The 12,795-nt window shown below is 44.7% G+C and overlaps 2 protein-coding genes across 3 annotated transcripts; one reads left to right on the forward strand and one right to left on the reverse strand.

Moving 5' to 3' along the window:
- Positions 1-3,239: 3,239 nt before the first annotated feature.
- LOC108619850 (uncharacterized) lies at positions 3,240-6,855 on the reverse strand. Its single transcript, XM_089474374.1, has 3 exons — positions 4,231-6,855; positions 4,004-4,174; positions 3,240-3,932 (listed from the first exon to the last, which is right to left on the reverse strand). Exons 1-3 carry the CDS (start codon positions 6,101-6,103, stop codon positions 3,493-3,495), a joined length of 2,484 nt encoding a protein of 827 aa, XP_089330500.1. The 5' UTR covers positions 6,104-6,855; the 3' UTR covers positions 3,240-3,492.
- Positions 6,856-9,505: 2,650 nt separating this feature from the next.
- Positions 9,506-12,763, forward strand: LOC108619852 (kelch-like protein 26). 2 transcript variants are annotated; one of them, XM_018016646.2, is made up of 4 exons: positions 9,512-10,473; positions 10,532-11,357; positions 11,436-11,801; positions 11,861-12,763. In XM_018016646.2, the coding sequence occupies exons 1-4, from the start codon at positions 10,360-10,362 to the stop codon at positions 12,319-12,321; spliced, it is 1,767 nt and encodes a 588-aa protein (XP_017872135.1). In that variant the 5' UTR covers positions 9,512-10,359; the 3' UTR covers positions 12,322-12,763. The 2 variants fall into 2 exon arrangements, with proteins under 2 accessions (XP_089331505.1, XP_017872135.1); XM_089475379.1 differs by having other exon boundaries at positions 9,506-10,473; positions 10,532-11,801.
- Positions 12,764-12,795: the final 32 nt, after the last annotated feature.

Consider the following 12,795-nt stretch of genomic DNA (forward strand, 5'->3'; position numbering starts at 1 on the left):
ATTAGTTTTAGCAACAATAGCAAACTGAACAATTGGAGAGGGTGGCTACCGCCCCGCCCCGCTCCACCACGCCCCTGTCCGGCGCGCGGCATTGCATAAACTTGCAATTGAGCCAATTTGTAAAGTGCGGCAAGCCCATTAACGAGCCGGACTCGGCACATAGCACAACAGTGCGCGTTACAGGACAATGCCCACAATGCTGCTGCCAATCGAACGTCAGCACCTGCGTCATAAGGCGACGGCAACGGCGATGGCGAACCAAATGGCAACCAAAGTTTTAGGGCTGCGTGACAGACCAGTTGGGGCATTCGTAAAACTTTTCGGTGCATAGCCCTTTTGATTTTATTTTTGTATTTTGTATTTTCTTTGGGAAGGGCGAGGGAGAGCTCTGGAGAGGTTTACTACTTTGCATTACAAGCGCCCGCAGTTAAAATTAAAATAAAGTTCTTTCTGCTGGCTGGGCAGGAGCTGGCAGTTGGCTTCCTTTTTGTTTTATTCTGCTTCTGTTTCTCTTTGTTGTTGTTGCTGTTGTTGTTGCTGTTGTTGTTGTGCTTAACTAGAAATAAATCTAAAGCTCGCACATTTCTCAAAAGCCTCAGCTCCATTCGCTGATGGATACAAAGCGCGCAGGATACGCCAGAATGGCAGGATGCCAGCCGGCCACACTTGGGCAACGCAATTTTATTTTGCATTTACATGCCCACATGCATTATGCATATATTTGTCTCATGTGTGTGTGTGTGTGTGTGTGTGTATGGTTGATCCTTTGGCTCATAGAATACTCTAACTGAATACCCTACAATAAAGCATCAAGCGAAACCAGCATTACTTGTGTTCTAAGAAAACTGGACTTTTTTATATATATATATATTTGCTAACCATGTATATCTTTCCCATGAATCTGAAGCATAAAAAAAATAATGTAGATACGTAAAAAAAAAATAAAATTATTATTTATTAATATTTATTAATTCAATTATTTACATATATGTAAGAGATAAGTCCATATATAATTTATGCTATACTATATAATCATGACTCACAATTCTATATAGTATTCATAGTTCTATTTACTGAATATAAATCTTAATTTTTGCATTTATTCTATAGATTTGTCTAGCAACAAAGTTTCGTATGGCATAAACAAATTAGTTTATATTAGAGTTCAGTTGCAATAAAATATTTCATTTCACATATCTCTGTAGAGTATTTGCAGTTCGACACAGAGAAACCAAATCAGCAGCACTTTCGTATTTCTTGCATGATTTTTTAGTGTTCGCTTCTGTTCGCTGCGCTCGTCCTTCTCCTCAATTGCTCTGTCTCGCTCTGGTTGCCTTTTTTCGTTCGTTTTTTTGTGAAAGACTTTGAAACAAGACAACAACAACAGCAACAACAGCAGCAACAAGAACGGCAACAACAAAAAGGCGAGCATAAAGTATGCAAAAAGTAAAACAAAAAGCTTTGGACACAAAGGATGCTACAATAATATCCTTAAGCTACAAATGCAACATGAATTTGTCTTTGCTCCGACCCGAGCCGAGAGACACGAGCGCACACGGTCTTTCGCTCCGGCTGTCCAGTCCCGCCCACAACGAACGCCCAGTTAGCCCGCACTCAACTTAACTTTGTTTTTGCTCTGTCTTCGAGTTGCCTTGGCAAAAACAAAAAACAGAACAGCAAGAAAAAAAAACAAGGCAACAACAAAAATTAAAAATAAAAAAAAAAAGGATACTCGAACTTTACAAATGCATACACATTAGAGAGCCAGGACAACTGTGTGTCTGCGAGTGTGTGTGTGTGTGTGTGTGTGTGTAGTAATCTTATGCGTATCATGTGAACTCCACATATGCCTTGCTGCTGTCCTACAGCTAGTCCTTTAATCCTTTTTGCTGCTTTTGCTTCGACACTTATTTTAATTTATTTCATTTCATATATGTATGCTACAAATGTCCTTTGTGTTCGCTGTCTCTCTCTCTCTCTCTCTCACTCTCTCTTTCTCACTCTCGCTATCTTTAAATGAATGCTTCTGCTCTGCGTGTAATTAAATAAAAACGCATTTCGAGCGACTTTAAGCACGCATACATATCTACTGTATACTACATACACACATATAGTATGTATAGATATGTCTCTCTCTCTCTCTCTCTCTTTGTCTTTCTCTCTCTGTGTCTGTCTCTCACCCTTTTTGCTCACGCTTCCTGCAAATATGTTGCAAGCTTTTATTTTAATTGCACATTGAAATTAATGCCAAAGCTTTCAGCTAAAGAAAAAGAGAATTTCCAGTCAACAAAGAACATGTCCCCCAACCCAAAGCTCACATGTCTTGACAAGTATTCGAACTAACTTCTAAATATGTGTATGCATACACACAAACATGCAAACACGCATATGCTGATTAATCTAGATGACAACACTGAAATAGAAAATTTCCTTGAGGGAGCTATTATCAAGAGTTATGCTAAATACCATCAGGAAATCAGGAAATGTGAAAATTTATGTGTCGAATGGCATTTGCTGCTTATCGATTAGGGAACTTTCTCCTAATTAACACTTGGAATCGAACGATGCCCCATTAGCCTTCAAAATGGAGCCCTTTTTATCTGCTCTAACTGGTACATATGTCTTTAGTATTCCACCGTTTTTCAAATATAAGTCTTTTTCGGTTAGACCTCATTTTCTTTTCCCATCATTTTTGTCGCTACATATGACATCATATGATCCATATGACATCTGACAGTTCCGTACTATCTTCTTGTCACCTTTCGCAGTAGAAGAGGTTTTGCAGCTGAATGAACCAGACCTTTTCCCTTCTTATGTCGCTCCATTCGAAGGTAAGCTTAAGCAGAGAATAAATATATCTCTCACTCTGCTTTCTCTTCAGCCACTGCATTAGATAGAAGATATTTTCCCCATCAGCAGTTAATTTACCATTTTTGGCATTAAGAGGTCCTGGTCTGCAGCCGCAGATCCTTGGGCCCACAGACTCGTCTTTTCGCCTGAAATTCTGTATCTACTGGCGCAAGTCGATTGACCAGCATCATTTCTGCTATAATTGTTCTATCGAAATTCTGTTATACTTTACATCTTCCACCACATCGAATTTCTAACGGTTGTCTAGCTGTTCAGTAGTTCAGTAGACCAGTTACGATAGGTGCTTCATCTCAATAGGAACACCAATCAGGCATCAATAAAATTCAGGTTTCGGGTAACCGATTGAAAAAAAAAAAAAGAAAATACAGTTAGTTAGCATTTACCAAAAAAATTAACAGGGATTTATTCATTATTCATTCAAACATCATTAACATTTTGGTAAACTAAGATTAATTTCAATTCTTCCGCAGCTCCTGGCGATTCTTAAGAATCGTTCTGCAAAAGGCAAAAATAACAGAAAAAAAAAAAAGAAAAGGCTCGAAATTGGGCCTTTCTAAAGAATTTTGTTGATTGAAAGTCTCTCGAGCATACTTATGGAGAGTTACCCCGAATAAGAACATCTTAGATCTGATTAATCAATGTGTAGTCGTCCATCGAGCCGGACATTTCAGCTGTGACGGTGCCAAACTGTATACGTTCCGGATTGACCATTTGGCCGACATTGTCGTAGGATGATGAATCAGCCTTGTAGAGCAGTTGGTCCGCATAGACGTCCTGATCGTTGCTCATTGGTGGCATCGAATTGTAGTTGTGTGGTTGATCGCCTTGGATCGGCTCATTGTTAATTATTAGTTCATTCTTTGCTTTGTCTTGATTGCGGCCCAATAGATCCCAATACGAGACATTGGGTTGAAATACGGGCTGGTATTTGGGTGGCTCCACCACCTTGACTGCCTTGGGAACCAGCTTAAGCACCGGGCGCACATAGTAACCGTCACCGGTTGCACCATTGGTCACACGCAGCTGGGCCAGACAACTTGCCAAATGGGTATCGTGATTAGCTATCAAAATATATATATTTATATATAGTGAGAGAGATTGATATAAGAATGAATTCTGTTCCCGAGCTTACCTATGAAATGCTGTTGCTCGCGCAGCTCGCGCTCTGGCATCTCCATGGGTACGGGCGTCTCATAGCCTGTATCTAACTCATATGTTATCTCCTCGCCCAGCAGATGGCGCGAGCGGCTGGACAACGTGCGTTTACCTGTGGCGATGTGCTCGAAGCCAGGTGGAGCTGGCGCTGCAAGTGAACGATAAACAGTTGAGTGGAGATTTCTCAGTTACTCTGATACTTACGTAAGGGATTACTCGGATCGGATAGATAGCGATGATTGAGATCCAGCGGCTCCCACACCTGACGGGACTCGCACACAGGCTGCCATTCAGCCAGCTCGTAGAGAGAATTGGAGTATATCACCTGACAACGGACGCGAGATCGTGGTGAGTCACAGGCACCAAGTGTCTCATCATCAAACAATGGATCGGGAAATTCATAGGCATGAGACGGCATTAGCAGCGGCTCCTCGGGTATGTCCGGCATTGAGGGCCTATAGTGGTACTGATGGTGCTCCCAGTGGCCACGTCCTTGCGATTGCTGGCCCATTTGCTGTTCAAAGTGCATGGGTGTATAATAGTTGGGTATCATGTGCTTCTCGTGCTGACCCAGATTGATCATGGGCTTCATCATGGGCCTGCTGCCGTGTGGATGCACCGGCCCCTGGCCATACGGACAGCTCGCACGCGCGCGCAATTCGTGATGATGACGTCGCCGAAAGCTTCCGCTCTGGCTTGACGAGCGGCTGTGATGGCGATGGTCGGAATTCGGTGCCGGCAGACGCGGCCACATATTGCGAAACGCACGTCGAAACTCTTGAGTGGCCGTGCACGTGCCCGTGTTCGTGTCCGTGTCCGTGTTCGCGTCCGCGTTCGTATCCGGAGCTGCCACGCGGTTCGGCTGGCAATAGGCAGTTCTTAATGTTGGTTCTGCTGGTTCTGTTGCGCCTGCTGGTCCGGCTGGTGCGGCTGGAGCGGCTGGTGCGGCTGATGCGGCTGGTGCGGCTGGCTCGACTGGCCCTGTTGGTCCTTCTGACCCGACGGTCTCTGTAGATGCTTCTGAGCTGACTGGCGCGACTGGCCCTATTTGACCTGTTGGTCCTGCCGATCCTGCCGGTACTGCCGATCCTGCCGGTACTGCCGGTACTGCCGGTCCTGACGGTGCTACCGGTGCTACCGGTCCTGACGGTCCTGCTGGTTTTGCCAGTCCTGGCGCTGCTGGCGATCCTGTCGATCCTGCCAGTCCTGACGGTGCTGCCGGCTTTGGCGGTGTTGCCGGTCCTGGTGGTCCTGATGGTCTTGCGGTTCCTGATGGTACCGCCGGTCCTGATGGTTTTGCCAGTCCTGACGGTACTGCCGGTACTGCTGGTACTGCCGGTCTTGCCGATCCTGCCGGTCTTGTCGATCTTGCCGGTCCTGAAGGTCCTGAAGATCCTGAAGGTCTTGCCGGTCCTGACGGTCCAGACCGTCCAAACTGTCTTGCCGGTCCCGATGATCTTGCCGGTCCTGATGATTTTGCCGGTCCTGCCGCTCCGGCTGCTCTGGCTGGTGCGACTGATCTGAGTGGCCCGTTTGAACCTGCTAGTCCTTTTGGTCCTCCTGATCCTCCATGTCCTCTTGATCCTCTTGGTCCTCTTGGTCCTCCTTGTCCTCCTTGTCCTCCTGGTCCAGCTGACCGGAATTGTAGTGCTGAGCTGCTGCCCGTTGCCTGTTTCGAATTGGGCATAGCTTTTCCTGCTGACATGGCTGCTGATGCGGCCTTCTGCGACATTTTTGGAGCCGTCATTCTGGGATTTGGTGCCGCGGCGGTCGGACGTCTGTTGAAGCGTGCACCCGCAGGTGCGGTTGCAGCTGAGCGTGCGGATGATGCTGAAAAGGGTGCAGCTGAAGGTTTTGTTGCGGGTCTTGATGATCTTGCAGCAATGGATGCTAGTGTAGGCGCCATGGCTGATTTGCCCAATGCCATTGCCCTGCCCTTGCCCTTTGAGTTCGGCTGTCGCATTAGCATCTTTGGAGGCGGTCCCGGTGGGCGTATAGCGCACGGCAAACGCAGCGGCTCATTGATAATGCCAGTGGCCACCACTGATGCCCATGTTGAAGCGCATCTTGCTGTCATCGTACTTACGGTTTGTTACCTTTTCAATAAGTAGAGTGTAACTGCTGCTGTGTCCACAAGCATTCAGCTCCTCCTCGATAAAGGCGGCGATGTCACCCTCCGATGGCTCCTCGAGTCCCGACCACGAGTCTTTGTCAAGTGCTGTGACCCTGCGCTGTGTTTCGGGTCAATTGAATAGCACGAAATTGCGACAAACTTTGTTCGAAATGTAATATATAGGAATTTAGACACAATTGACGTGTACTTTCAAGCCAATCAGAGATATACATTAAAACTAAAAAGACGTAGCCTACTTTGATCACAGCTTAATTTGAACTATCCGATACAGAAATCGATATGTCGTGTACAACATGAAAACCAATAACAGAAAGACCTAACCAATCGAAAATCGAATCTAACCGTTAATATTTAACATATTTAATATATTCAGCTAAAAGTAGCCAAATCACAAGATCTGTATTTTTCTTATGTTTTTTTCACGAATTTTAGTTGAATTTTAACTTGATATAATTTTTAGCGAATTGAAACAAAAAATGACCAAAAAAAGAACCAAAAAATGTATATATGTGTGTAAAATATTAAAATCTTCTTACTTTACTTAAATATCTATTTATATTCCTTTTATTTCGCTACGCGCAAAAGATTTGAAGAATTCAATATTTATTTTGAAAAGTTGTTCGCTACGAATATACAAAAACTGAGTGAGCTTAAAAGCAATGCATGCTGTAATACGACCAAACGCCACCTGGCGTAAGTTTCGCAAAGAGAGCTGTGTGAACGTTCAAAGCAAGAAAAAGCTGCGAAGACAGCGAAGACGGCTTCGCCATGGATGGAAGCTTATAAATAATTGGAGCTTTTCACTAAGCTTACTTAGTATAAGCACTACGGTTAGTGGTGTAAGCTAATGCGCCATCTGGTGAACAAATGTGGATGGCATTTCATTGGCATATTTTTAAAATTTGCAGTTAAATTCAAATGGCACAGATCTTGCAGCTCTTCAAATATGAATAAAAATAATAAATAAAAAAAATGTTATAATAATAATAATAATAATAATTAATAATAATAAAAAATAATAGTAGTAATAATATTATTAATAATAATAAAAATAATAATAGTCATGATATTATTAATAATAATTATAGTATTAATTAATAATTATATAATAAACAGATAATGCAAATAATTATCATAAGGATTTTACACTGTTCCATGGAATGAAATAGATGTAGATTTATTTAGAATAGAGTTTAAATTATAATTTCAATATTACGTCACCGGCTTGTGCTATATAAATTTAAGATATAGCGCAATATCTTTGAAAAAAAAAGGTATAACCACTAACCAGAGAACACATAGACCGGACAAGTAGTGTAAAGCGTTTTGCACACTTTTTTTCGGGAGTTATCTCCCAGACACTTCGTATTTGCTCGGCTCCTCACTTTTTGGGTTCGGGCTACGAAAAAATACGAAAGCACAATCATTTCGCTTCATGCGCTCGACCGAGATGGTCGACTGTTGAACAAAAGATCCCTCTGCGCTGAATGTTTCCCTTGCTCTCTCTCTCTCACGATGCTCTCTGCTCTCTCAAATATGTATATGTATGTATGCATGTGAGCCTCACATTGTGAGCACAAGCAGCAGCTCACGAAAATTGAAATTTCTTCGCTGCGAGAACCCATGCCTTCCCTTCTGTGTGAAGAGTATACCGAACTTTTCAAACCGTTTGTCATGCGTTTTCCTTATTATTTGTGGGAAGGGTATGAAAGCGTTGGTGCGCATAATGAAAATTTTTTCGCGACGAGCATGCACACACACTTACAGTATGCTACATGTACTATGAGCATTTGTATGCCTGTGTGTGAAGCTCTGGCTGCCTGTAGCAATTTTGAAGCCCAGCATTTGCATTTGTCGATCTTGTGAAGTGCTCACATACATATGTATGTATGTATGCATGTATATACATTTGATTGTGTGTACGCATGGGAGGCGCTGCTCACAATTATGGGATATAACTTGTAGAAGCACTTGTATGCCTGTGTGCCTTTACATGTGCGTGTGTGTATGCATGGGAGATGAATATTGGCGTGTGCCTCCCTCAACTTAGATGGTGTGAACGATTTTGGGTTTTATTTGAAGAGGCGCGCTTACATTTAAGTAGCTGATTTTATTTCAATGATCGTGGGCTTGCCTATCAGAATGATTTTTTCTTTTAATGTAGTACTTGATTAATCCCAGTGGGCAAATTGGAATTAATCAAGTGAAATTTATCTTTTTAATAAGAAGCATATGTATGTACATACATACATATAGTGGCCAAATGGACACATTTTAAAGGGTGCATCTGTTGGATGTCATAAAAATCATGCAATTAAAAAATACGTAATGGGAAGTGAACTTGTTACTTTAGTTAGTCAGCTACTTAAATGTAAGCGCCCACTGGGATTAATCAAGTACTACATTAAAAGAAAAAATCATTCTGATAGGCAAGCCCACGATCATTGAAATAAAATCAGCTACTTAAATGTAAGCGCGCCTCTTCAAATAAAACCCAAAATCGTTCACACCATCTAAGTTGAGGGAGGCACACGCCAATATTCATCTCCCATGCATACACACACGCACATGTAAAGGCACACAGGCATACAAGTGCTTCTACAAGTTATATCCCATAATTGTGAGCAGCGCCTCCCATGCGTACACACAATCAAATGTATATACATGCATACATACATACATATGTATGTGAGCACTTCACAAGATCGACAAATGCAAATGCTGGGCTTCAAAATTGCTACAGGCAGCCAGAGCTTCACACACAGGCATACAAATGCTCATAGTACATGTAGCATACTGTAAGTGTGTGTGCATGCTCGTCGCGAAAAAATTTTCATTATGCGCACCAACGCTTTCATACCCTTCCCACAAATAATAAGGAAAACGCATGACAAACGGTTTGAAAAGTTCGGTATACTCTTCACACAGAAGGGAAGGCATGGGTTCTCGCAGCGAAGAAATTTCAATTTTCGTGAGCTGCTGCTTGTGCTCACAATGTGAGGCTCACATGCATACATACATATACATATTTGAGAGAGCAGAGAGCATCGTGAGAGAGAGAGAGCAAGGGAAACATTCAGCGCAGAGGGATCTTTTGTTCAACAGTCGACCATCTCGGTCGAGCGCATGAAGCGAAATGATTGTGCTTTCGTATTTTTTCGTAGCCCGAACCCAAAAAGTGAGGAGCCGAGCAAATACGAAGTGTCTGGGAGATAACTCCCGAAAAAAAGTGTGCAAAACGCTTTACACTACTTGTCCGGTCTATGTGTTCTCTGGTTAGTGGTGGCAATCAAGAGGCGTGTGTTGGTAAATGCCGCAATGCAGCGCTGTTCAGCTGTTTACGATTCGCCGCAGCGGCGGCGCGTTATCCAACACCTTAAAACTATTGATATACAACGATATACGCCAACTGACACTGACACACACACACACACACACACACATGCAGAAACAGACGCACACTGTCAGAGCTATAAACAAGCGCACACTTTCTATACAAAAAGAAAAAGAGACTCGAGGCAATATTTGATGTAAACGACAGTTGCAACAGTTCTCAAACTACAAATACAAAAACAAGCACTCAATATTAAATATTTACTTTTACAAATTCATATTCACATTCAACAATAACAACAATAAAAGGCCCAGTGGACTGTGAGGGGCGCAAGATCGAAATTCCACGGAAAATAATCTTCATTATTTTACCAAGTGGAGTATATACATACATACATACACACATACGTGCACACATATTAGCCATACATATATATATATATATATATACATATATATATGCGTGTATGTTGCGCATGCACATAAGGCAACAGCTGGTCGATTTATTTACTGTAAACATAAAGTTCAACCGCGAATCGAAATCCGCTTGCCGTCGCCCTCGCCCTCGCCCACAGCTGCAGGAGACTCCATTAGTTTAGTTTAGTCTTTTTTTTTGGATTACTTTTGGTTTCTCTTCTCTTCGACATACCTTGCCTCCCATATATGTGTGTGTGTGCACTGGTGCGCCCTAACCCAATCGAGAGTCGCTGCCCACTTCGCACTGGAGCATGCTGTTGCATTGAGGCGCCATCACTGTCATCACCACCACCATCATCATCGTCATCGTCATCACATTGAGCTTGGGCCCAGGTCCGGGGGAACCAGTGGAACGCTCGTCCCGTTGCTGCTGATAAGCGAGGCTCACGATGTCCACATCCGTTTCGCAGGCCGAGAAGAGCCTGTTGCGCGGCCTGAACCGGCTGCGCTCCCAGGGCAAGCTCACAGATGTCACGCTCATCGTCGAGGGGCACCGCTTCAAGGTGCGTGCCACAAATCATGTTAGCTTAGATATACATTGATCTCTCTATGTCCGTGCAGGCTCATCGCGTCGTGCTGGCGGCCAGCAGCGATTACTTCTGCGCCATGTTCGCGGACTGTGCCATGATTGAGTCGCGCAAGGAGGAGGTCACACTGTATGGCGTCTCGGCTCGGGCGATGAGCCGCATCATAGTCTATATATACACATCACTGCTGGAGCTGAACGTGGACAATGTGGAGGAGACGCTCGCCGCGGCCACCCATGTCCAGGTGAAGGAGGTCATCGATCGCTGCACCGTCTTCATGGAGCAAAAGATTAGCATGGACAATTGTCTGGCCATCGCCAGCATGGCTGAGATCTATGGCCAATTCGCGCTGGCCGAGCGCGCCTATCGCTACATCTGCGCCCACTTGAAGGAGTTTGCGACCACCAGCGATTTCAAGGAAATGAAACTGGAGCAGCTCCACTATATACTCTCCTGCAACTATCCGATCGATATACCCGAACTGGAGCTGGTGCGTCTGCTGTGCAGCTACGGCTGCGAGCTGCAGCTGAAAGAGGAGGCACTGGTCGAACTGTTGCGCCTCATCAAATGGGAGTTCATCAGCACTGAGGAAATGAAGACGCTGCGCTATCAGAACCACTCGCTGGTCGAGGAGTATCTGGCCAAGGTGCAGGAGACCAGCATCAGCCAGGAGACCATCAACGCCTCGCTCGATCTGTGCCTGAGACTAGGCCAGGGTCCGACAAATATGCGCGGCATGGAGCTGAGTCTGCTCAAAATCGGCGGCTTCGAGTGGAAGGGCCTCACCAATGAGATTATGTGCTTCTCCACAAGCAAAATGAAGTGGTACGAGTTGACCGCCATACCGCACATTGATCAATGTGAGCAGCAATCAAGTCATCCCCATCGGGATCAGCTTCGTCTGTTTCGATTGTCTCTCATTATCCATCACCCAACAGGTAATTTCGGCACAGCCGTGCTCAACAACGAGCTCTTCATAGTGGGCGGCGCCTATGACGTCTGCCTGAAGGAGTACATCCATCCGTTTGGCTTCCGCTACTGTCCGCTGCGCGACTCCTGGGTGACCATAGCTCCCATTCAGCTGGACCGCTGCCGTTTCTCGCTCAACGCTGTGGGCAAGCAGTATTTGTATGCAGTCGGCGGGAGCGTGGAGTACGAGGACAGCTCGGAGGACGCACTGCGTCGCATGTCCAATGTGGAGCGCTACGACATCGTCACTAACACCTGGACCTATATGCCCAGCCTCCAGGAGAATCGCAGCCAGCACGCCGGCGTCGTGGTGGGCGAGAAGCTCTACATATCTGGTAAGAGTCAAGCTGTGGCGAATCCCTCAGTATGCTAACTGCCTTCTCTCTGCTCACAGGTGGCATACACCTGGCCACCATACTGGCCAGCACCTGGTGCTTCGATACGAAGACCGAGTGCTGGCAGGAGCTGGCCCCCATGCCCACGCCCTGCTGCGACCACGTCCTGGTGGCCATCGACAATCGCATCTATGCGTGCGGCGGCTGGCACGAGACCATGCGCGAGTCCCGAGTGCTGGTGGAGCACATCTACGCATACGACATCCCAACCAATTCATGGAGTGTGGAGACCAAAATACCCGCACCCAAATTCTACTCGGGCGTCACCACAATGCGTCGCACCATCATCTTTGTGGGTGGCCTGGACTCGACCGAGTCCATAGACCGTGCCAGCTCGGAGACAATGGCCTACGATGTGGACACTGGCAAATGGTGGCATCACAAGGACTCCTGGGATACCCCAAACGATGTCTGGGAATCCACATGCGTGACCATGTACGTGCCCAGCTGTGTCTCCTAGCGACGCATCCCACAGCGCGCCTCCCCTGACGAATTTACGCGACAACTTATAGCATAATATGCCAGTGCATATCCACCCACACACACACACACACATATATACATATATATATATATATATATATATATATATATTAGTGATATATACATATAACGTATATCTATGTACATTTGCATATATATATATATATATATCTAAACATATATATATGTATATATAAAACGAGAGAGAGAGAGTGCGAGAGATAGATATAGAAATCGAAAGAGATAGAAAACCCTTAAATCGCCGCTTCCGCTTTTGAGCTGTACAGAGATGAAATGTGCCAACAAAGGCCACTAAAAAATTTGTTAATAGCAGGTCAACGTTCGAATAATTAACTATTAGAAAAATATTTAGAAAACGATTTATAAAAAAATAAAATACACTTTGTGTAAAAACTAAAGCCAACCTGAAGTTATCTGTAATGGATAGATT

Source organism: Drosophila arizonae, chromosome X (genome assembly GCF_054131065.1).
Source record: "Drosophila arizonae isolate 15081-1271.41 chromosome X, UAZ_ARI_1.0, whole genome shotgun sequence".
Taxonomy (NCBI): Eukaryota; Metazoa; Arthropoda; class Insecta; order Diptera; family Drosophilidae; genus Drosophila; species Drosophila arizonae.